Here is a 24,767-nt window from a genome sequence, read left to right as displayed (position 1 = left end):
TCCTGATAAGCAGGGCCAAGGGTTGGGCTGCAGAGTGAGAGAAGCTTTCAGACAATGTATCAAGTGGAGGCCCTGAGAGTCTGTGTCCCTCTGGCAGCTCTTTTTCACTTTGTTTAGAACTGGGGCTGGACTGGGCTTGGAGGGGGATCTGGAGAAACTGGAGGTTGCAGTCTCCCTGCAGCTCTACCTTCTGCTTACAGGTGTGATAAGAAGGTGGCATGAATCTAATGTGTGTAGTTTAGATATGGACAGTTAATAAACACTAAATAAAATTTAGTTTCTCCTCCTCCTCCTCCTATGCCTACTCTTACTTCTCCTTCTCTTTAGAAGTCTCCAACATCTCAGGGTCTTCAGATGTTTCCCTAATGTACAATGGAGGTGGTAACTGAGAGGAGGGGCTGAGGGGCAGCTGGAGCTGTGGGAGCCTGTGATACCACTACTCCCAGGGCAGATGTGACACTATTCATGCCATTGCTCACACTGAGAACAGGGAACAAAGTCCACAGGGCAGGCACTGCTTTCCCAGGCTGCTGGGGCAGCTTTCACTTTAGATAGTGGTGCTGGTGGCTGGGAGGTTGTCGTGGGCTCAGGGCCCAGGATCTGCAGAGGCTGCTGCAGCTGTACCCACTCTGCTTCTCTGGTCTCTTGGGAACCCACTGTCTCCTGGGGGTTGGATCCTGGACCCTGCAGTGGACCTGGAAGAGGATCTAGTGTTCTGGGGGCAGCTCAAGGCAGATGTCACCTTGGAGGGTGGATTTGTCAGCTGCTAGGGATCCTGCAGGAAGTAACAGCCGTTCGTGCTGAGACAAACAGGAGCAGGTAAGACTGCTTGAGAACATGTGTGGGGGAGAAGGAAGAAAGCAGGGAGCAGCTGGCTGGGAAGACTCAAGACAACCTTAGTGTGCAGTGTGTTCTTATTCATCTTTTGTACTTCTAAAATAAGCATTAGGAGTAGGATCTTTCCTTCCTTCCTTCCTTCCTTCCTTCCTTCCTTCCTTCCTTCCTTCCTTCCTTCCTTCCTTCCTTCCTTCCTTCCTTCCTTCCTTCCTTCCATCTCTCCTTCCTTACTTGTTTCCATGCAAGTTTTATTTACTTTAACAATGTAGTTATAGGGTCTGGTGCAGCAGCCTAATGGCTGAAGTCCTCACCTTGCACATGCTGGGATTCCATATGGGCACAGGTTTGAATCCTGGCGGCCCTGCTTTCCATCCAGCTCCATGGTTGTGGCCTGAGAAAGCAGTTGAGGATGGCCCAAAGCCTTGGGATACTGCTCCCATATGGGAGACCTGGAAGAGGTTCCTGGCTCCTGGCTTCAGGTCAGTGCAACACCGGCTGTTGCGGTTGCTTGGGCAGTGAGTCAATGAATGGAAGATATTCCTTTCTGTTTCTCCTGCTTTCTATATATCTTACTTTACAATAAAATTAAACAAATTTTAAAAAAGGCATAATTATAGAGAAAGTGAGACATCATACATCTGCTGTTTTTTCTCTGCTACGGCTGGGGTTGTGACAGACTGAAACCAGAAGCCTGTAGTTTTCTCCAGGTTTCCTGCATGGGTTTCAGGAATTTAAGCACTTGGGCAAAGCTCTGCTTCTTTTTCAGTCACACTATTAGGGAGTTGGATTTAAAGTGGAGCATGTGGGATTCAAACTGGCATCCATATGGGAGGGATGCTGGTGCTGCAGGGGGCAGCTAGACCAACTACATTGACAGCACTGACTCTCAGGTTCTAATTGCGTGATTGTAGCTATCCTAATACAAAGTCATGTAACTCTCACTGCATTGTGGGAGACCCTGCTACCTCCTCTTTAGCAGATAGAGGAACTGACTCCTGGAATGCCAAGGACCATTGCTGAAGTGGTGACACTGAGAGTGATTGAGCTGCAGGAAGTCCACCCCAGGTTCCCTTGAGCCTGTCCTTCAAGAACCAAGGCAGCCCTCATACCCTTTCTCCTACAAACAGTGGGTGGGATCTTGTTCTGACAAAGGCTCGTGTTTCTATCTCTGTGGCCTCATCCAGGGTCCTTAGATGCTCGGACAGAAATCTCCCCACGTAGAGCATGAAGATTCACCTGTCAGTGTGACTTGTCTGGGCTCCTGCTTAAGGGGCATGTCCTTAGCCAGTGGAGAAAGATGCTTGGTTGGGATTCCATTTGAGGTGTCATCACAGCCCATAAGCCAGACAGGCTCCAGGATACCTGTGTTGGGTACACAGGCTCTATAAGGATGGGAACTGTCTCTGATGTTCTACTGTCAGGGTCCTGTGGGCCCCACGTGGTTGGTGAGAGGATGCTGATGTCTGTGAGGGCTGACTCTGGTCTTGCTGTCACCACGTAGGAGCTGGACCTCTGTACTGGATGCCCTTCTGCTCCTGTCCAATGACCCAGCTGTATCCTCCCCGTCTGTCTTCCCGGTCTGAGGACATGGAGCACAGCTACTGCCCATCTCTGCTCTGCAGTCTCCCCTTCCTGCTTCTCCTTGTGCAGCTGCCCAGGTGGGGCTCTGCAGGTGAGTGTATTCTTGTCTCTTCTCTTGGTTTCCCTGGGCGGGAGGAGCCCCTGGTGCTCTTTGCCACGATGGAGTGAGCTGTGGGGGATCAGTTGTGAAAATAAGATGCTTTTCCCCAATTCTGATTGTAGTTACACATTTAAGATGAGTCACTGACTGTCAGGGGGTTTCAGGGATATTGACAAATAACCAATTATTTGTAGGGGTGTTAAAAGTGAAGAATGTAATATTTGAAAACCACATTTTCTTAATTTCTGCTTTCCCTCCTGTGCTCAGCAGTCACTGTTCCCTCCCCACCCCTTCATAAGGAGTTCCTTTTCCTGTGGGACTTTCCTTCTAACAGGGACAGTGACCAGTTCTCAGGATTGTGTCTGTGAGGGGAGATGAGTGATAGGATATGAGGCAGGACAGAGATAGGAGGTGGGCGTGGGTAGCAGCTGAGTTCAGACTGGTGGGCAGTGTAGATAGTGAGAGGGGAACAGTGAGTGGAGGAGGGGGTGAGTTGTGAGCATGTCCAGGAAATAGTTCCATAGGAGCAGCCTATACAAAACTGTAGTTTTCTCGTATGTGAGGAATAGTAGTGGCCAGTGGATCTGAGTGAAAGAAGCAGGGCTGTGGTTAGAGTTGCAGTGGTACAGCTGTTGGACCTTTAGGACAGTGGATGAGGATCTGAGGGGCCAGGTGAGGGTTCTGTGGTCATTGGGAGTGTGGGTTTGCTCATGTGTTGAATGGACCACCAACTGGAGTGGAGAGTGAGCAATGCACCTGATCTGTGGGTATCTTCTGGTAAGACATGTTTGCCAGGCCAGGGTGGAACCGCATGAGGCTGAGGAGTTGTTCTGGGCTCATGGCATCTTGTGCTGCAGAAGGGTCCTCCTATGACCCAGTTACCAGACTCAAGGGGCCAATCTGAGGACATAGAGAATTGGGCTGCACTTCTTTAACCATTTTGATTTATACTCCTATGACCAATGACTGGTTTACAACAGAAAGGGTTTTGGAGCCTGTTTTAGGTGCTCCTTGAATTTAGTGGAGCAGAAAAATACAGACAGAAATGGTAAACTCAGCTGTAGAGAGGGGGAGTTGGGCAGTCCCCTGTTTGTGACTGAAGGATCCGGGAATTCCAAGGAGTTCCTGGGTACACTCTGTGGTCAGTGTTTAGGCTTACCTCGTACAGGCCAGATAGAGCTGTGGATTGCCAAGTGTGGCTCCTGGATTAACAGTGTCAGCTTCCAGGGGGATCCTTAGAAATTTTACAAATTTCTGTGCCCACCTCAGATAATTGAATCAGGAGCTCTATGTTGAAGCCTGTGATCTGCTTTTTATTTTCCCAAATTGAGTGTAAATAAATAAATAAAATGTAATATATAACACACTATTAAGTTTTATTTATATTTTGCTCAAGTTAAGATTTTTTTTGGATGATGTTTATGTAGTTGAGAAAGAATGGACGCCCATGTAGACTACTGATTAGAGTGGGAGGGGCTGAAGAATGGGGGAAGGTAGATGAGACAATTGTTTCCAATTTCCTTTTTTTTTTTCCTTCCTGTATCTGGATGAAGGGAATAGAAAAGGGGAGAGGGCTGCTCCAACCAGCCTAATTACATCAGTACCTGGGGATAGGGTATGGCCACTCTATGTCATCCCAGGGTCCCTGATGCTCATCATGTTCCGAGGATACTGCTTATGCGGTTTTGATATTTCTGTGGTATTACTGACTTTGCTGTTCCAAAGTTGAGAAAATCCTTTCAAGTTCCACTGGCTAACATAGTCCACCTTAGAGTATCCATTTGGCCAGATATTTGTTGTCAAGGCTTGGCCAGGATAGTTGTCCAATGTGTTCTGTCCTCCACAGTATTAGATATTTTCTGCAGGACTCAATGATTTGTCATGTTTCCCAGGTGCATAAGGCAGTGGTGTCTACTGAACCAGCTTCAGCAACCTAGGAGACTCAATGCTGCCACATGCACTCCACGGTCAGACCAAAGATCCTGTGATTTTCCACATGGTTGGAGTTTTGAGTCCAGTGGTCCAACAGGGAGGGGAACCAAAGAAATCTCCCAGCCATGATCCCAGAGCTGGCTGCTGTGTGTGCTTGCCAGTGTGGGATTTGGCTGAGTTTGTCACCCATATCAGTCTACACACACTGGTGGTTGCAGTAGCCCAATCAGTTCTGTCTCCAGGCTCCTCTCTTATGCAAACCAACAAATGCTATGGCCTGATCTAACCCTGTCCGCCACATAATTGGTTCTCATATATAACAGCAGAAGCTGCAGCCTAGTTGGAGTGACCCCCAAAACCCCCACCAGGTCACACCCAGCCTCAGTTTGTGCACATGCCAATATGTGCAGCAAACTGCGCTTGTCAGACATATTGCATTTGGTTCTTATAATACCAATGGATGCCGCAGCCTAATTCAGCCTGACTGATCCCACTATCCAGCCCTCACTTATGCTGGTGAGTGCTACCACATGCCCTGCCAGGCCTACTTGCAGCCCTGGTTCTCAGGCTCACTGGTGGGAACTGAAACCCATGAGAGGTGGGCCCACAATTTTCCTACTAGGCCCACTCCCAGCTTCAGATTTTGCACTTTCCAGGTGGTTCTGCATTCTAATCTGACAGGACTTGCCCATCATCCCAGCACTTTCCAGCTGCTACTGCAACAAAGTCGGTCCAGCCTGTACTAACTCTGGCTGTTGCATGCACCTGTGCATTTGATCACATCCCAACCTGGCTCTCACTGTAACCCAACTCACATGCAGACCAATAATTGTTCTAGCCCTTCTCAGCCTAGTCTACCCCATGTCCCAACTCTAATGGTCACCAGTGGGAGCAGCATCCTAGCAGGGGAGCCCCAGTCCCCTTACTGGTCTTGCTCCCCAACCACCCAGGGTCTTGTGTATACTGGTGGGTGCTGCGGTCCAGTCTTGCATGCTCTGCCTCACCTTGGCATTCACTAGCAGATGCTGTATCCTGTCTCAGCTCTGCTTCTCTCCTAGTTACATCTTATGTTAGAGGGTGCTGTAGTTCAGTCGACGCTAGACTGCCCCCAGTCCCAGCCCTAAAGTAAACTGGCAGGTGTTGTGGCCCAACCAGCCTGTCTTGCACCCCATTTTAGTTCTCATGTCTCCCAGTGGTTGCTATAAACTTGCCCAACCTCACCTACCCCAAGATCTGACTCACAGATATGCTGTTTGGTACTGTAACCTGGCTTGGTCTGGGCTGCTCCCAGCCTCGGTTCTTATGCTCACCTGCAGGGACTACTAATTGATGAAGAAGTTCCCTAATCTCCTCTATCAAGCCATCTCCCAGTGGCAGATCTCGTGCATTTTGATGTATTGTTTGCTCAGCCTGTCTTGGCCTACCTCCTGTCCTGGCAAGTATTGTGGCCTTGACTGATAGTCCCATACCTGTTATGGCTCTTAGTGTTGGCTGCTACAGCCCAGTCCTGCCTGGCCCATCCCCAAACAGCTTTTACAAGGTTAGGCAGTTACCAAGACCTTGCCCCATCTGTCCTACACTCACCCTTGCTCTTGCAAGCACCTGCAGGTGTGTGAGCTTAGCCCAGTCTGGAACTCCCCAGGCTTAGTCCATACCCATGTTGAGGAATGTTGCAGCCATATCTAGACTGTTTCTTGCCCCCATTGCAGCTCTCACACTCACCAGTGGGAAACGCAAACCAACCGGAGTGTCCCCTTAGCTCCCTGACCAGGCCTGTTCCCAGCCACAGATCTTGTGCATGCTGGTGCTTGCTCTGACCCAGTCTGGCATAGCTCATACCCTAGTCCAGCCTTTGCTTCTGGATGCTGCAGCCTGGTCTAGCCCACCAACCCTGAGTGCCAGCTTTTGCTGGTGGATGCTACACACTAGCCCTACCCATCTGCCCCCATCCCGACTTTCATGCAAACTGGTAGGTATGATAGTCTAGCCCAGTATGGCCCATATCCCATCCTGGTTTCTGCACATGCTAGTGTGCTATTGTTTGGCCCAACTCTCTCCAGTCTCCCCCTACCCCCAAGGCAGTCCCTAATTCATGTGCTTCCTAATGGGAGCTACATTCCAGCAGGGAAGTTTCCCATGCCCACCCACCAGGCTCACTCCATGACCCAGATCTCATTTGTGTCAGTGTATGGTAGGCCCTTAACCAGCAGAGTCCACAACCCAGTCTCAGCTTTTGTGTATGTTTGTGGATGTTGTTGTTGAAGTCTGGACCAGCCTGACCTGTTCCAAACCCAAGTATCCAAGAGGGTCAGTGAGTTCCATGTTTATACAGAGTTTAGTTTGTCACCACTTCCAGCTTTTGGCAAAGCAGCAGATACTGTAGTCCCACAGGGATGAGTCCACATATTCCCCTCAGAATATTCCCCCAGACCTAGTTCTCTTGCATTCTGGCTAGTGTCAGGTCCAGCCTAATGTGATCTATCCCCTGTTCTGACACTCACTGGTGGGTACTGTGATCCAACACTGCCAGGTAGGCCTTCTAGTATTAGCTTTTGTGTGCGCTGGTGGGCAGTGGTAGATGCTAATTGGCCCAGCTCTGGTCTCCCATGTGGGTGGGTGCATTGGTCAGACCCAGCATGATCCTTCACTTTCCTTCCTTGAAACCTCTGTGTCTCAGTCCCCCTCTGCTCACCCCAAAGTACAGTGGCTTTGTTGGTAGAAGTCCCCCAGAAATTATTTCTCACCAGCCACAAACTCCTGTGGTCTCCTCGCACCCGCACAGTCCATATTCTCTTTCATAATCAATCTATAGCCCCAGAACCTGTGAGCACATGGTTTTCCCAGCCTGGTCTTCTGACAGAATGATGAGCTGGCCTGAATGCTCTGCCTGCACACTGGGACCCACTGGAGACTTCAGATCAAGTCCTCTAGCACATGTACTGGTCTGGACCCATCTAGGACTCAAGCATGTTAACGAGTCCCCAAGCCTGGTCCACCAGCACACCATACCAGCATGCCAGCCTGGGGCCCTAACACCTTTCCCACTCCTCCACCTGCCTAGGACACATGCATGTGAGGGAGTTCCCATGCCTGCTCTGTTCTGCTGGCCCAAGCATGAGTCTACATGCCTCTCCGATGCCACCCAGGCACCACACAAAGAAGGTGTTTAGGCTCCGGTCTCATGATCTGGGTTTTATAAGCTGTACTTTAATCCCTGTGTGCACTCAGTGTTGAGACCCACTGGGGTAGAGGCTTGTTTTCACGAGACAGCCAGGGCCAGAAGCTCAGTTCACAAGGGCATCTGTGACATCATTTCTGGGTCACATTATTGTGGTATGAGATTCCATCCAGATGTGGAGTTGTCACTGCTCAGTCCTCATTCTTGAGGTCCCACCTATTCCCAATCTGCATTTCCTCCATCTTGATAGTCTGTGTGTCTGTTCTCGGGTGCTGTCTCTAAGCGTTCTTAGTCCTGTGTCTGTGTCCACAGATGAGTTCCTGGTAGCTGGTCCCAGTGACCCCATAGTGGCCGAGTTGGGTGGTGATGCCACTCTGCCCTGCTTCCTGTATCCAGCTATGAATGCAGAAGACATGAAGCTGCAGTGGTTCCGTTACAAGTTCTCAGAAGCAGTGCTCGTCTATCAGAACGGCCAGGAGCAGAATGAGAGGCAGATGCCCCAATATGCAGGACGGACCTCGCTGGTGAAAGATTTCCTTTCCCTGGGACAGGCTGCTGTGCGCATCAGGAACATCCAGGTTTCAGACAATGGGAAATACACCTGCTTCTTCCAGAAGGGAGATTACTATGAAGAGGCTATTCTGGAACTGAAGGTGGCAGGTTGGTGTCTTGATCTGTATTCTAGATGCAGACCTTGAGAATATTGAATTTGGGAGGAAACTTGTGAAATTTAGTGTTTCATTTTATATGTGAGGGAAAGGAAGCTCATTCACTCAATCTTTTTTTTCAATATTAATCTTTTTCAGGAAGCTTTTACTTATTTGCAAGGCAAACTTACGGAGAGGATGAGTGAAAAAGGAAAGAGAGAGAGAGAGAGAGAGAGAGAGAGAGAGAGAGAGAGACAGAGAGAGAGAGAGAAAATGCATCAACTGTTTCGCAGCCCAAATGACTGAAATTCCATTACTGCAATACAGTGGAGGCAGGAGGTAGAAGCTTCTTTCAGGTCTCCGAGATGGGTGCAGGTGTCCAAGTCCTGGACCAACTTCCACTGCTTTCCTAGATTCATTAGCAACAAGCTGAATTAGGAATGGTAGAGCTGGGAGTTGAACAAGTACACATATGGGATGCCAGCATTTCAGGCAGAGGCTTAATCTCTGTGCCACAGTATCAGCCCCATCAATATTAATTTTGTCTGTGAAGTCCTAGGTGTGTGCTATGCCTTGTTCTGGGCACCAAAGATCATCAGCCAAGCAAAGCAAAGCATAGTTCCTTGGCCTTAGAGTCTATATTCCAGAAGTTGAGATAGAAAAAGCAAAATAAATAAGTAGCTGGATGATGTCTGAAGATGATTAAAGCTGCATGATTGCTTGAGTGGTTTTGTTAGTTCTGAGACGCTATTAGTTTCACTGCTTCAAGATTGAAAAAAATCCTTCCAAAGTCTATTGACTGACAGAGTTCACCCATGTGTTCCACTCTCTCAGACATTTTCTGCCAAAATTTAGCCAGAATTGTCAAATCTGTTATGCTCTCCATCTTTTTACATTGAACTCAACATCCTCTGCAGGCCCAAATGAGCTGGGCATCATGCTTCCCTTAGGTACCTTGGCATGCCATCCGCTGCATAGGTGTCAACAATCAAGGAAGCCTCGTCACAATACATGAATTCTTCTTCTTTTTTAAAAAGGATGATTTATAGAGACAAGGGAGACAGAGAGAAAGATCTGTCTGTTGATTGACTTGCGCAAGTGTTCACAACATCCTGAGCTGAGCCACTCTGAAGCCAGGAGCCAGGAGCCAGGAGCCAGGAGCCAGGAATTCCTTCCAGGTCTCTCATGACATGGGTTCAGGGTCCCAAGGCTTTGGGGCATCCTCTACTGCTTTCCCAGGACATAAGCAGGGAGCTGGATGGGAAGTGGAGCGTCCAGAACTCAAATTGATGCCCATATGAGATCACAGATATGCAAGGCAGGGATTTAGCCACTGGGCTATCGTGCTGGGCCCATAATACGTACATTCCAAGTCAGACTACAAATTCTATGATTCTCCCTGTGGCTGGAGTTTTGAATCCAGTGGTCTAGTTGTGGAGTCTCTCAAGAAACCTTACCTGAGATGATCCAGACCTTTTGAATGTGCCAGTTAGTACAACCTCCAGTTCACTCCATCATCCATATGAGCTTATGCACACTGATGATTGTGGTTGCCTAATCAGTTCTGTCCCCAGATCCATGTTGCATGCAAATCTTTGGGTGCTGTGGCCAGTTCAACATGCACAGACCTGGCCCTTATGCCAATCAGTTGAAAAGCTAGACCTGCCCCAAGCCACAGTTCCTTTACATGTGCAGCACACTGGTCTGGTTCATGCCACATCCCAATCAAGGTCTTGTATACACCTATCGATGTTGCAGCTTAGCTTGGCCCACTCGACCCCATGACCCAGCCCACATGATGGGCCACTGATGGGTGCTACTGCCTTGTAGAGCCTGGCCTGCTTCCAGCCTTTGCTCTTGTGCACACCAGTGGGAGCTTCAGCTCAGCAGAGGAGTGCCCATAGTTTTCCCACTAGGCCCACTTACTGCCACTTGCACTTTCTAGGGGGTACTGTGGTCCAGTCTGACATTATCTGCACCCTGTCCTTGGACTTGCTAGTAAATGCTATGGCAAAGCCTATCAGTTTGCCATTCTCCTGGCCCTTGCATGTACCAGCAGATGTAGTAGCCTGGCATAGTGTGGTCCTCCCCCAAACCCAGCTCACATGCATGTCAACCATTGTTTCAGCCCTGCCCTGCCTGGCCCACTCCAAGACCTGGCTGTCATGTGGATCAGTGGGTTCTGGAACCTAGCTCAGCCTGTCCCATACCCACTGTCGCTCTTGCAAGTGTCAACGGGTTCTGGAGCCTATCCCTGTCTTACACACCCCCAGATCTAGCACACACACATGCCAAGGAATGCTTCAGCCATATCCAGCCCAGTTTACTGCCCCAATTCTAGCTCTCATGCTCACCAGTGGGAACTGCAACTCAGCAGGGGAGGGGGATCCCCTTAACTCCCCTAGAAACCTACTTCCAACCACAGATCTTGTGCATCCCAGTGGTTGCTCTCACCCTACCTGGCATGGTCTATGTGCCCCTGTCCCCCCGTCTTGGCCTTTGCTCCAGCCTGGATGGGCCTAGCCCAGCTCTCACTGGTGGGTGCTTCAGTCCAACCTGTCCTCAATCCCTGGTTTTTATCGAAACCGGTAGGTGTGATAGCATAGCCTAGTATGGCCCACATCCCATCCTGGCTGTTGTACATGCCAGTGTGCTACAGGTTGGCCCAGCCTTTCTTGATCAGCCCCCCACCCCCAAGGCAGCCCACACACCAGTTGACAAGTGGAGCAGTCTTGCTTGGTCTGACCCACACCCAGACCTGACTCAAACTCAGCAGCGGGAGCTACAGCCCAATAGGAGAGTTCCACAAGTTTCCCCACCAGACCTACTTTCAAACCCAGGTCTCACATGCCAGTGGGTCCCAGGCCCCTACTTGGCGTAGTCTGCCTCTCAGTCTTGGCCTGTGTGTGCTGGTGGATGTTGTGTTCCAGCTTGTCCTACACCCAATTCTTGTGTGTGTCTGTGGGTACTGTAGCAGCCCAGTCTGTTCCCAACTGCAGTTCCTATAAGTGTTAGTGAGTTCTGTGGTCATGCCTAGATTGGCCCATCATCACCCCCAGCGCTTGAGCAAGCTAGCTGGTATTACAGTCCTACAGGGGTGAGTTCACAAATCTCTCACAGAAATGGGCCCCTAACCTAGTTCTCTCACATGTTGGTTAGTGTCATAGTCTAGACTAACATGCCTCACTCCCGACCTTGACACTCACTAGTGAGTGCTGTGGTCAATCCTTACCAGGCAGTTTCCAGCCCTAGTTTTCCTGTGCACCTGTAGGTGGTGCTTGCTACCAACAAGCCCAGATCAGGTTTCCCACAAGGATGGGTACAGTTGTTTGGCCCTGAAACTTCCCTGGTTTCCCTCCTCCAAACCATCCAGTCTCAGCTCCCTTACTTACCTGCAATTGCAGTAGTCCGGAGTATGGAGGTCTCCCAGAAACCAACCATCACCTGTAATGTCATCCCTGAATAGTCTTTCCTCCAATACATCCTCATACCCACTTCCCTGAGCAATTCACAGCCTCACTTGTTCACAAGAGTGCAGTTTGCTAAGCCTGTTCTTCTGGTGGTGTGGCGTGCTGGCCTGCATTGTACCTATGCATGTTCATATGCAGGTGTCCAGACCCTGTCTACAGGTGTTCTGGTGTCCGCTGGCATGCCAGCATCTGCTCCACACATATCTTTTAAAAAATATATAATAGACCACTATGCTGACATACTGCTATAAAAAAATGAAGTCGGCATGAACCAGGCTCAGAATACCGGCTAGCTAACAGCTGATTTTCTCCTAGCAGTGTAACACTTATCTAGGTACAAGGCAATCTAGGCAGTTGTCTAGAGTTGGGGTCCAGGGCTTTTCAAATCTCTGCTTGTCACATTAATCTCTTACTGGCCCCCAAAAATTACATGACCAACTCCAGAGTCAGAATGTGAGGAAACTACAGAGTATTTGGTAGAGTCATCACAAATGAGTCAACATTATGAATTCAGTTCTGAAATGTTTAGTTTCAAGCATTTGTAATGAAAACTGGTTGAGATAGCTTGTAGAGATGTACACAAGGCAAGGTGACTGAGGAGGTGGTATAGTTTTGGGAATGATTCATTTACAAAGAAGCAGTGGGTTAGAATTAGATTCCCGGGAATATGTATGAAATGAAGACTAAAGGTTCATGCATGGAGTCTGAGGATCAAACATCTTCCGTTGTTTCTGACCTTGGTTTTCACTTGCATAATAAGAGAAAAGCCCCCTCCCCTATGAGCCTCCTAAGGGGACCCCAAGGTCATGCCCTTCCCACTGGATCCCCAAATTGAATATGAGTGGTTCCCCTTGAAGTTGGGTAGCAATTAGATTCTGTTAAGGATTTGGGACAAAGTGGGTCTCCAAGGTCCTCCTAGCTCCCCTCTTGCAGGTTTAGGATCTGCCCCACAAGTGCACATTGAAGAGCCAGAGAAGGATGGAGTTCGTGTGGTGTGCAAGGCCTCAGGGTGGTTTCCGAAGCCCCAGGTGCAGTGGAGAGATGTCCACGGTGAGAAGTTACTGGAGTTCTCTGAGACCCACACCCAAGATGCAGCAGGGCTGTTCAGCGTGGAGTCTGCCGTGGTGGTGAGAGACAGCTCTGCAAGGGACGTGACCTGCTCTATCCTCAGTCCCATCCTGGGTCAGGAGAAGGTCATGACCATTCCCATCCCAGGTCAGTGCTGTCTGTTCTTCCCAGGAGGCTTGGAGGAGGTGGTGTTCGGGGGTGAGGTTGGGGAGGTGCTCTGGAGTGCACTCTTGACTGGGTCTCCCCCTGGGCACAGAGCCCTTCTTCCCTCAGGTCTCTCCCTGGAAGGCAGCTTTCACTGTGAGCCTGACTGTGTTGGGGCTGCTACTGATTGGGGCTGGCTGTGTCACCAAGAGAGAGCACTCTGCAAAGATCCAGGAGAGTCAGGAACACAAGCGTATTTGCTGGATTAAAGATGCAGAGCAACATGAAAAGGAGAAGGCACTGAAGGCCATAGGTAGGCAGGACTGGGCCAGGCAAGGTGGGGGCAGAAGCTGGTGCTGAGAAGAAAACTGACATGACTGGAGTGCATGGGGGCAGCTTTCCACAGAAGGTGGCTGTGGAGGTCCAGAAAACATAGCTGGGGGTGTGAAGTTCTGGAGGTCTGGAGTCAGAGCTGTGTCTAGGACACAGAAGAGGGCTTTCCCATGAGGTCTGCAGGCAATGTGTGCGCTCCTCTTTCTGGAGTAGAGTTCATGGTGTTGCCATTCTCTTTCAGATGAGCTCCAGGCAGAACTCGGTAAGCTCTGCTCTCCCTCGTGAGCTCTGTGTTTGCTGAAGAGAATCCTGTGGCTCTCAGCTCACCTGTTCCCTGTGTGGTGCTTTTCAGGTCGGAGGAAGGCAGCATTCCAGGCTGGTGAGTGACCCTGCAGATGTCCTGTGGTTTCCTGTCCCTCCTGTGCCCAGCTGTTCCCTCTCCTTGTTTCTGTCCTGGCACAGACATATGGAGGTCTGGAGGCAGCAGGGCAGTGGTGGGTGACTAATCCTACTCTGTTTTTTCCCATCTGGGCAACTTTTTGTCTATGCTTTTTAAAAAAGATTTATTTGTTTTTATTGGAAAGTCAGATATAACGAGAAGAGAAGAGACAGAAAAATATTCTGTCCGCTGATTCACTGCCCAAGTGGCTGTAATGGTCAGAGCTGAGCCAATCCACAGCAGGATCCCGGAGCTTCTTCTGGGTGTCCCACGCAGGTTCAGGGTTCCAAGGTTTTGGGGCATCTTCAATTGCTTTTCCAGGCCAGAAGCAGTGAGTTGGATGGGAAGCAGGATGGCTGGTGCATGAGCTGTGCCCATATGGGATCCTAGTGCATGCAAGGTGAGGACTTTAGCTGCTAGGCTACCGTGCTAGGCCCTGTTTCTTGTCTATCCTTTAAGCCCAGGTTGCAATGATGGGCCAGAAGGTTGGCCTGCATCCTGGATTTCATTCCAACCCTGACCTGCCCCCACATGGTTGCTAGTGTTAATCCTACAATACACTGAGCTGTTGGTATGTACCAAGAAGCTAAAGAAGATGCTCTAGGTTTTATGAGAGATGACATTGGAGTCAGTGGATCTTTGAGCTTGAGAATGTGACCTGTTTGCTTCTCAAATCACTACCTGCATTAGGGGTAGTGTATGTGTGTATGGGTGCATTTTTTACCTATTCCTCACCAGTGCCGGTGAGAATGAATGGGAAGAGAACTATGCTGCTGACCAGGTGTGGGAACGGCTGTTAGGAGATAAATGTTTCTGAGAGTAGTGTTACTTTTCTCTATACATTTATATATCTATATTTTAAATTTTTGCTGTTTCTTTTTGAAAGGCAGAGTTACAGAGAGGTCAAGATGCATATAGAGAGATGTTTTCTATCTAGGACCAAGAGCTTCTTCCTGGTCTCCTTCATTGTTACAAAGGCTCAAGCATGTGGGCCTTACTTTGCTGCTTTCCAAGCTGCATTATCAGGGAACTGGAATGGAAGCAAAACAAATGGAATTGAATTTGCACTGATACAGGATGGCGAAAATGTAGGTGTCAGCTATGCCACATTGCAAACCACTCACTTATTTTGTCTTCCTGAGCCACAGGTGATGAAGCTTGTATAACAGATGCAGTGGTACCCGTCCCACTACTGTGTGATGTTTGGCAACCAACTGACCTGTGCCTCAGAACTTCTTTTTTCAGTATTTCCCTTTCTGAAAATACTGTATGATAACTAATTGTTCTAAATATGGAGTCACTTATACTTTTCATTAAATATTGTGCGATATACAGTTTTTTTTTCCTAATCATGACAAATCAAACTATGGGACATATGACATAGGAGTTTCTGTGAGTTTTGAGGTACAGTTTGGTGATTTGGCAGCCAAACAGCATACAGCAATGGAACACGGTGCAACTCTACCTGTCATACAGGCTTCCTGATCTGTGGCCCAGGAACCTCCCACAGTCCTCTGCTGTTTGACACTGGAGGAGGCCACTGCTCTGCAGCCTCCCTCCTCCTGCTGTCTCTCCCCTCAGCACAGAGGCAGGTGGGGGCTGAGCAGGTGGGGACTGTGGTCTCACAGGTGTGTTTCCTTTCAGCTGGGAGGAAGGCGCATCTGTATGCTGGTAAGTGAGCTGACGGTTCCTCTGCCTCCCCTCCCCCAAACCCTGCTGTGCTCTGCCTCTCCTCTGTCTATGGACTTCCCCCACATGGGAGGGGTGTCCTTGCTCTCCATGTCCCATATGCTCCTTTCCACCCACGTTGGCCACAACAAGGACTCCTCCTTGGGAGTCCAGCTGCTTCCACTCTGGGCTTTCCCTCTACTCATATCACTGTTAGGGCTAGGGACACCCTCTGGGAGTCCGTGTTCAACTTACCCTTCTCATCCTGCTGGTGACCCCAGGGGGAGATTAGCAGGGCAATAGCCGCCCAGATCAAGAATTGCTAGTGCTTAGAAGAGACTGGAAACTACTCCCACCTGCTTAGACTTCATTAATTCTGTGACCTTATCCCAAAACCTGCCCTTTTTGGTTCAGCTTTGTTATCCTTTTTCTTCCTGGTCCTCTGGGATGTTAGTTTTTTCTGTGCCTTGTATTCTGACCACTTTCCAAGCTGGGTGTCTTTCTTTACACATCCTTGTTTGCTGAGGAATCCGTTACTCTGAATAGCTGTAAATCTGGGAAACTGAGCATTCAGGATATTTGTGGATGCATTTCTGAGTGGTGTCTATGAAATATTTGAAATTATTGCACTGTTTTGTGTATTATGATTATTTCATTGGGAGAAAGAGAGTGAGGAAGAGAGGAAGAGAAAGACAAGAGAGACCCTTTGCTAGTTTTTTCTCCAACTGTCATTAATAGCCTATGCAGGGCTAGATCAAAGCCTATAGCTGGCTACTAAGTTCAGGTCTCCCATGTGATGTGAGCATCCCAACTGCTCGGTGCTGCCTGTCAGAGTCTCCATACTCAATAGAAGTTGGAGTGAGTAGATGGAGTTGGAAGTTTACCTGATACGTCAACTGGACGTTGTGTGTTTTAATCATTGGCTGAATACTTTCTCCTGTTTTGAATTTTACAATATTTATTTGAGAGACAGAGAGAGAGAGAGAGAGAGAGAGAGAGAGAGAGAGAGAGAGAGAGAGAGAACAGACACTTAGACACTTTTTGTTGCTGCTTTCCATAAATGCCTATGATGTTCAGGGTTATTTCAGGGACCAAATTCAGGAGGCAGGAATTCATTCTTAGTCTTCCACATGGGCAGTAGCAGGAATTCAGCTTTGATCCATCATCTTCCTGCTGTTTTCCAGCATGTTCAGGAGAAAGAAAGTATTGGGAGCTGGATATGGGCATCAAATCCAAGCACTCAGATGTGAACTGTGGGCAACTTAACCAGTGGCTTTAGTGTGAGCTGTGAGGCCAACTGACTGCTCTGAGTAGGTGTTTGTCTTTCTTTTTCTTTTCCTTTTCTTTCTTTCTTTCTTTCTTTCTTTCTTTCTTTCTTTCTTTCTTTCTTTCTTTCTTTCTTTCTTTCTCTCTCTTCCTCTCATCCTTCATTTCATTACACATCCTCTTTTCCTCTTTTCTGCTGAGTTTATGTCTCTTATAATTTAATACACATATTCAGGGTCTTGTGCCTAGTGTTTTTAAGAACAAACCCCATTATTATGGTAAATTGAGAGTTTCTTGTGATGATCTCTAGTTATGACACTGAAACAATTTGTAACATGTTTCTTGTGAAAATTAAATGAATTGTGCACTGAATTTTAAAGATTTATTATTTTTATTCAAAAGGAAAAATTACAGGGAGTGAAGGAGATACATGCATGCATACACAGAAACACACATGCACAAGGAGAGAAAGAGAGAGCCTTCTGCCAGCTGATTTACTTTTGAATCAGCTGAAATGACTGCAGCTAAGCCAATCCAAAGCCATGAGCTAGGAGCTTCTTCTGGGATTCTCACATTAGTGCAGAGGCCCAAGGAATTAAGCCATCCTCCTGTTTTTTCCTAGGCATCGAGCAGAGTTGAATGGAAAGAAGGAGGGAGGGTCTGCAACAGGATGTGATTTGTATATATATGCATGCAAGGGAGGTCGATTAGTGAGCAATGTGTTTTGCAAGTAGACTACTAATAATTGAACAGTGTACACATGAAAGAAATGGAAAACACCTCTGATCTGTTACCACAGCTTGAGCATCAGAGAGTTCCTATACTTTTGTTTTCCTGTTTCAAATGTTTCAGGGCCTTTTTCCTGAATTCTCAGTGCTGTGTCACAAAATTATAGCTGGTTACGGTTTTATATGGTGAGATTTCCTGTTTTTCTGCAAATTATTGTCTTTCTAAAAATCTTCCTTTTTTGTTTTGTTAAGTGAAGTATTTGAATGGCATCTGATTGTTCTTTTCATGATGTTCATTTACTTATCATCACATGATGCAACCTCCAATAAAAAACAAAAGAAGACAATAAAGGCAGTTCCCTCAGAAGATAATGAATGAATGATACTTTGAATGAGTATTGGGGATCCATTCCCTGTAGGGCATCATCAGTTTCCCACCACCAATCCTTCGTAAGACCCTTTCAACTAGGTGTTAAAATTTCAGATTTTATTTGCTCAGTGTCTAGAGTTATATTATCTCATTTGTTCTGTAAGTATACAACATACAGCATAGATAGAGCTGTTATATCTAGCAGAAGTAACACCGAAATGGGAAACATTCAATCACAGGCTGAAGCTTCTTATTGCTTGCTCTACCAACCAGGTTGGAACCTGTTCAAATACTGTTGACCCGTTTTTTGAGATCGTCATTAATCTTTCCTGTGGAGTCCAAAAGTGATGCGATTATTTTGCCACTGTTGTACAAAATCATGAGTTTGGACACACATCTGTAATGCCAGTTTGGCAACTGTTACAATAGCTATAATAGCAGTAAGCCCAGCCCATGAGTTAAAATGACGAGTCCAATGAAGTGTTTAGTCCAGTACAATATATATTTTTAAATATTTGTTTATTTTACTGGAAAGACAGATCAAAGTTACAGAGACAAAGAGAAACAGAGAGAAAGATTTTCCATCTGCTGGTTCAAACCTCAAATGGCACTGATGGGCTGAAGCTGAATCAATCTGAAGCCAAAAGTAAAGAGCTCTTACTTGTATGCAGAATCTGAAGGCATTTGGTTATCCTCCTCTGCTTTACCAGGCCATAAGCAGGGAGCCAGATGGGAAGTTGAGCAGCTGAGACATAAACTGGTGCCCATAAAGTATCCTGGCACTTGAATGTTGAGGATTTAACCATTGAGTCATTGTACTAAGCTCTAGTCAGGTACAACTATTTAGAAACTACATTCAATAGGAGCCTTTCTGTTGGGGAGTGTTGCCATTCTTGGGTAAGGTTAATGGGCAACCAAATATTTTGTTGAGCACATAGCACAAGGATACTATGATTTTGACAGGAAACATCCATACTGTTATTAATATAGGTATAAAGTCTATAATAGTAGTAGTCAATACTATTGATAGTGAAACTAAAACTTAACATTCCAATAGCCAACATATAAATGAGGTTGAAACAAGCTTGAACATAAAAAGTACTATTATAAAAATGTCATAACTGCTGTAGCTATGAATATTACCAAGAAGTTTGCTGTTTAATACAGTCCTGGTCATGAAGTATCTGTTAATTTCCATAATTGAATTTGCTTGGAATAAAGGACATAGTCATGGAACAGGCAGGAGGAGGGTAAAAAGGGAACAAATCTCCATCATACCAGGTCATTTGCCATTGCATTTCATGATAGGATTATTCCAGGAGCAAGAAATTAAGTGATTATATAGAATGTGATTATAACCCTTACTACAGTTGTGTGAAAATTTACGATGGGATCCCCAATCAAAATCAGAACAGTTATGAGAAAACAATTAATTTTCCTTCTACAGCTCTACAGTGGCTCCAATGGACAGGTTGATATTCCCAGTGTTCATATAAGATAGTAGTACATAAAAAGAGATGAGGCTTTCCTATATTAGCGTAATTTCCATCAGTTACATTGAAGGATAAAGCTTGGTTGATAACAAAAAACATTTTGGTCTTTTTCAAAGGTGTTAAAATATGAAACCAAGTTTGTGTTACCAGAAGTAAACATGGGAAGTCAGCACTCAAAACACAGGGGAAGACTATGAAATCCTAAAGAGTTATTGAAACATTTACCTTCTTCCCCTGGAAACACTGGCACCTCTGATCTCCAAGATACAGGAAAATGTTCAGTCATTAATCCGAGTAAAGGTTCCTTATCTGCCCATTCAACTACTTACAACGATGGAGGGTGAGGTTGAGGGAACTGCTGAACTTCCGAGGCTGGATAAATCATAGAGGAACCCATAGTTTCTCAGAGGATCTATCAGGAAGTTGTGTGGAGACAAGCACATAACTTTTGCCACATGTTATTAGTGTTCCAGGATACAAGTCATTTGGTTGTCTCATCCAGATAGGGTTTATAAGGCCTTATTAGAGAATATGGATTTAGAAAAATGTTTGTCAGCAAAATTTGAGGCAAAGTTTGAAAACTGTCAAAAGTGCTAAAGTGCCTCTGTTGAACAGCCAGTTTTAAAATCTTTTATTAATTGACTTTTAGGGTGCAATGTGTACGTTCAATAATAGTTTGGCCTTGAGAGTTGTAAGGAATACTTGTAATATGTACTGTGGACCACTTGAGAAAGAATATTTGGAAATTATTATTAGTATATGCAGGTCTGTTGTCTGTCTTAATAGTAGAGGGAATTTCCATGATAGAAAAGCAGGTGAGAAGGAATGATTTAACAGCTCAAGTAGATTCAGAATTCACAGACTGTGCCCAGAGGAATTTAGAAAGGTAGGAGGTAATGCTTATGAGGAGATAATCAGGCTACCTGGTCTGTTATATGTGGCCAGCCATTATTACAGAAAAAAAAGTTAGCCATCACTTTTGTAAGGTCTGGAGATCCTTAGAATCCTTCAGAGTCTTAGGGAGTAGAGGAGAAATGAATAAATAACTCTGAGCCACAAGACTATGAGAAATAGCATCAAGAAAAACCTATCAAATAACAGCTTTAGGAAACATTTATCCAAAGCTGATGCCTGCTGTAAGTTTGAGACAAGAGCACAGGTTTGTAATTAAACTAAATTGTATGATAGAGAGAGCAATGAGAATATAACACGAATAACTTTTGGATTAGTGAAATCGAGCACAGTTGCCTCAGTGATTTAAAATATTTTAAAAACAGCCTATTAGAGATTTAAGTAACATGAACCAAAGAGATTTTTGAGTTGATTTAGTGATCTTAGTTTAGATCAGAACAAAAATAGTTTTAGCAACAGTTTAAGATCTTTAGATGCTTTTAAAATTGCAATCAATTGATTAGAATTACTTCCTGTTTTTAGTAACATGAATTTACAAAGTTTTTTCAGATGATTTACAATTATAGGTAGAGTAGAATATAAAACTGCCTGAACTGGGCAAGTAAAGCTCTCTCACTGGACAACCCTTAGACTCTGAGCATGAGTAGAGCCTTTGCTTTGGTCAGTAGCTGCCTTTCTCCATCCAAGGAGGAGCATGGAGGTGGAATACATGCAGTGGCCTTGGGAGGCGTGGGAGATGCTTTCTGTGCTCTCCTTTTGTTCTTCAGGTGCTTATGCTGGGGAGGTGGGGCTGGTCCTTAAGCAGCTATGGTGTTGTCAGCTGAATAAGGGCAGAGATGTCCTGTGTCATCATTTAGAGGCACCATTGACAACTATACACCATGACATTGGAGCTCATGGTCTGGGTGACTTGGTTTTGAATGGAAATTGTTGTACTCTTTTGGGTTTTCTTCTTCTCTTAGACCTTCCTTTGCCACTGTTTCTCTGGACAGCTCTGAGACCCTCCATCTCCCTCCATAGTATGAGGGAGCTTTTGGTTCCCCATTTTCTCATGTGCATGTTGTAAAGATACTTTGTACCCATGTGTTAGAAGCAAAATGTAAGTTCAGCTTAGTACACTGCAAAGGGAATGGAGGGGCTTGGAATATTGATTTCCCTGATTTTCTCTTAAGTATAAATCTAGCTTTCAGGATGGTTTTGTGTCTAGAAAATTGATTAGCACTAGTTGATAGTGAAATCTGGGTAATGGCTTTTTTGTTGTTGAGGTCAGAGTTCAGTTTCTTAGTCCTGGGATATTAGCTTCATGTTTGGCTTTTGTAGGAAGGTTGTTGCATTGTGTGTGTGTGTGTGTGTGTGTGTGTGTGTGTGTGTGTGTGTTTGAAAGAAGCTCTGAATCATCTGAATGTGTACTAGTACATTTCCCCTTCATTCTCCCATCACTGTTTCAGGAGAACAGCTGCCATAATGTATATAGTCTTGTGCAAACCATGATATAAATGTGTGTTCTCTTACAGATTGGCAGAAGGAAGAGTTCCAGGCCTGTGAGTGACTTTGTGTTCTTTCTGGGTGCTCCTCTTGTTGTTCCTACAGTACTTACCTCTCCTTCAGTTCCCTGTGATGATGGAAATTCTGGCACCATCAGCAGTGGTGGGGTGGGATCTATAAGGAACGAAGTTGGGTGTGCTCCTCAGGTCTCTGTGACATATTTGACTCTCAGAGCATTGTGGTTCCTCCTGCTGTTTGGAGGTCATGGGCTTGAGTTCAAGGGCCCTTAGCTCACTGGCCTCGTCCCTTCCCCATGCAAGTAGGGGCACTAGGGTTGGGTGGGCATCCTGGTTATGGGGAAAGATGGGCCTTACTTGGTTGAGAATTCTCTCTGCAGGGCCTGTCACTCTGGATCCAGACTCTGCTGATACCAACCTTGCCATCTCTCCTGAAAGGACCAGTGTGACCTGTAAGGGCAGAAGATTGGGTTATTGGAAGTACTCCAGTGTGTTGGGCCTTGAGGGCATCACGTCAGGAAGATGTTACTGGGAGGTGGAGGTCAAGGCCGCAATGATAAAAAAATGGGGTCTTGGGGTCTGTGGGGAGAAGGTGACAAGGACAGGCTCATATATACCATCCCCAGATAAGGGGTTCTGGGTTGTGAAATTTTTTTATAATATTTGTCATGCATGTCCTGACAAATTAAACCCTGTAGTTCTTAGGCAGGATCCCCACAGGGTTGGGATCTTCTTGGACTACAGTGAAGGGGACATCTCCTTCTATAATATGACAGATGGGTCCCACATTTTCTCCTTCCCCCCAGCTTCATTCTCTGGACCTCTGTACCCATACTTTATGCTTAAGTCACAAGATGTGTCCCTGAGCATCTGCTCCCCAGTGGGTGTGTCTGAGGGGCTCCCTGTGGTCCTGAGTGATTCCCCTTTGGAGGAAACGGTGAGACCCCCAGGGGAAGGGTTCAGTTTGGGCCCTGGTGCTGAGGGTGCTCCCCCAGGGGCTGAGTCTCCATTACTTTCCTACCCTTCATAAGGCCCCTCCCTGACCTGACTCCTCAGTGTGACCCTCTTGGGGTTGCAGACTCCCTGTGAGAGAAGGCCCTCAGAGGAGTCCCTGATGCCTCTGGGACTTTCTTTTCCTGTGGCTATGAGGACTGGTGGTTCTTGCCCTATGTCCATACAGAGGATGTTGAATGCTGATGGTTTTTTGAACTGGTTTAGGATAGGTCATATTATAGTATGAAATAATTGTTTTTGTCATTAAAATTTTTCATTGGTTTTAAATTAACTTTGAATATGAATAAATTCTATTTGGATTTGAGATACCTTGTACAACAAATTGGGTTTAAATATCCAATTTATTCTGAGAACACGGTTAAATATAAACCAAAATTGAAATGTCTATGAAGAAGTCACAGGTTGTGGTTGAGAACCTGCATTTTCCTTTTAACATATTGGGTAATCAATATCATGTCATTTAACACCATAACATTGTAAATTGTTGCTGATGTTATGTTGGGGCTTTTAATTGATTGGGATGATACTCTGCCAGCTCTACCTTCAGACCAGAGATGGTCTCTCCAAGAAACGGTTGAACTTATCTGGACAATAAGATGCTGGACTTTATGCTTGGTAAATACTTCCAATGAAAGAATCCCAACTGAATTTGAACTGTGGTAATGCAACATGGTGGAGGAATCCACCGTGGGGGGAGGTTTTGGGGAGGGGCGGGGGGGGGAATCCCAGTGCATATAAAGATGTGTCACATAATGCAATGTAATTAATAAAATAAAGGAAATTTAAAAAAAGAAAAGAAAAAAGCAAAAAGTCATAGGAGTTTTTGAAAGTGTGGAAAGAAAAACTGAGTTAAAGAATATATTCAATGAAATAATAAATGGAACTTCCTTGAAATCGAGAAAGAAAGTGGAAACCAAATATAGGAAAGACATAGAACCCTGACTAAATTAGATCCTTGCCATCACACATCATAATCAATCCTTTTTGATTGATCATAACTAAAAGGTACTTAAATATACACACAAGAAATTCCAGTAACTTATAAAGTAGCCCAATTAGACTCACAGTTGACCTCTCAGATGAAACTTTACAGGCTAGAAGAGAATGGAGTGACATATTCCAGATACTGAAAACAACAAAAACAAAAACAAAAATTCTATCAGTGTAGAATAACATATCTACAAAAACTTTCATTTATATTTAAAAAGGAAATACAAAATCTCCCAAACTAAAATTGGAAGACTTGGTCTCTACCAGACCATACCTGCAAATATTGCTTAGAGATGTGCTACCAGCAGAAAAAAATAATTGCATGTACCAAGTCCAAAGGTAAAAAGACAGGAGATCATCTCAATAAAACCAGAAAAGAAACCTAAATGAAATTGTGAGAAACCCAGTGCTAAAATAACAAGAACAAATCACTACTTTTCAGTATGAACCTGGAACGCAAATGGTTTAAGCTCAGCAATCAATAGACATAGATTGACAGATAAATAAAAAACAGAACCCATCTCTCTGTTGTTTACAAGGAACACATCTTACTAGTGAAATTAAGAAGAAACTGAAAGCGAAAGGATAAAAACAGATATTCCTTGCTAAGGGAAAGGATAAAAAGGTTTGTGTAGCCATGCTAGTATCAGATCATGTAGAATTCAAAATGAAAAGCATTAAAAGAGGTGAAGAAGTATACCACATAATAATAGGGGGTTCCATTCAGCAAGAAGAAATAATAATAATGGATGTATATACACGAAATGCCAGGTCAGCCAGCTACATGAAACAAATATTAACTGATTTGTAGGGAGATATAGACTCTAATATAACAATAGTGAGCAATCTTATACCCCACTAACTTCAATGAACAGATCAAGCAAGTAGAAACACAGCAAGGAAGCCTAAGAGCTCACCCAGACAATAGAACAAAGGGACTTACTTGACAACTACAGAACTTTTCATTCTATAGACACAGAATACACTTTTTTTTTGCATCAATACACAGAATCCTCTCCAGAACTGATCATGTTACATCTCTTACACAGACACACACACAAAAACCCCTCAGAAAATTAAAAAAAAAATGAAATC

The 24,767-nt window shown here is 45.6% G+C and overlaps 1 protein-coding gene across 2 annotated transcripts; it reads left to right on the top strand.

Moving 5' to 3' along the window:
* Positions 1 to 541: 541 nt before the first annotated feature.
* Positions 542 to 23,027, top strand: LOC101534920 (butyrophilin-like protein 1). 2 transcript variants are annotated; one of them, XM_058665029.1, is made up of 10 exons: positions 542 to 819; positions 2,339 to 2,509; positions 7,941 to 8,288; positions 12,679 to 12,960; positions 13,070 to 13,270; positions 13,532 to 13,552; positions 13,643 to 13,669; positions 15,374 to 15,400; positions 21,681 to 21,707; positions 22,049 to 23,027. In XM_058665029.1, exons 2-10 carry the CDS (start codon positions 2,359 to 2,361, stop codon positions 22,696 to 22,698), a joined length of 1,734 nt encoding a protein of 577 aa, XP_058521012.1. In that variant the 5' UTR covers positions 542 to 819; positions 2,339 to 2,358; the 3' UTR covers positions 22,699 to 23,027. The 2 variants fall into 2 exon arrangements, with proteins under 2 accessions (XP_058521012.1, XP_058521022.1); XM_058665039.1 differs by lacking the exon at positions 2,339 to 2,509.
* The last annotated feature ends 1,740 nt before the right edge of the window (positions 23,028 to 24,767 follow it).

This window comes from Ochotona princeps, chromosome 1, assembly GCF_030435755.1.
Source record: "Ochotona princeps isolate mOchPri1 chromosome 1, mOchPri1.hap1, whole genome shotgun sequence".
NCBI classification, from domain to species: domain Eukaryota; kingdom Metazoa; phylum Chordata; class Mammalia; order Lagomorpha; family Ochotonidae; genus Ochotona; species Ochotona princeps.
This window is presented reverse-complemented; position numbering and strand designations above follow the sequence as displayed.

Excerpts from the sequence above, each read along its gene's own strand:
- LOC101534920 (XM_058665029.1), top strand. The coding sequence starts at position 2,359 with ATGCCCTTCTGCTCCTGTCCAATGACCCAGCTGTATCCTCCCCGTCTG. Across the intron at positions 2,510-7,940 it reads GCCCAGGTGGGGCTCTGCAG|ATGAGTTCCTGGTAGCTGGT; the intron begins GTGAGTGTATTC and ends CTGTGTCCACAG. Across the intron at positions 13,670-15,373 it reads GAAGGCAGCATTCCAGGCTG|CTGGGAGGAAGGCGCATCTG; the intron begins GTGAGTGACCCT and ends GTTTCCTTTCAG.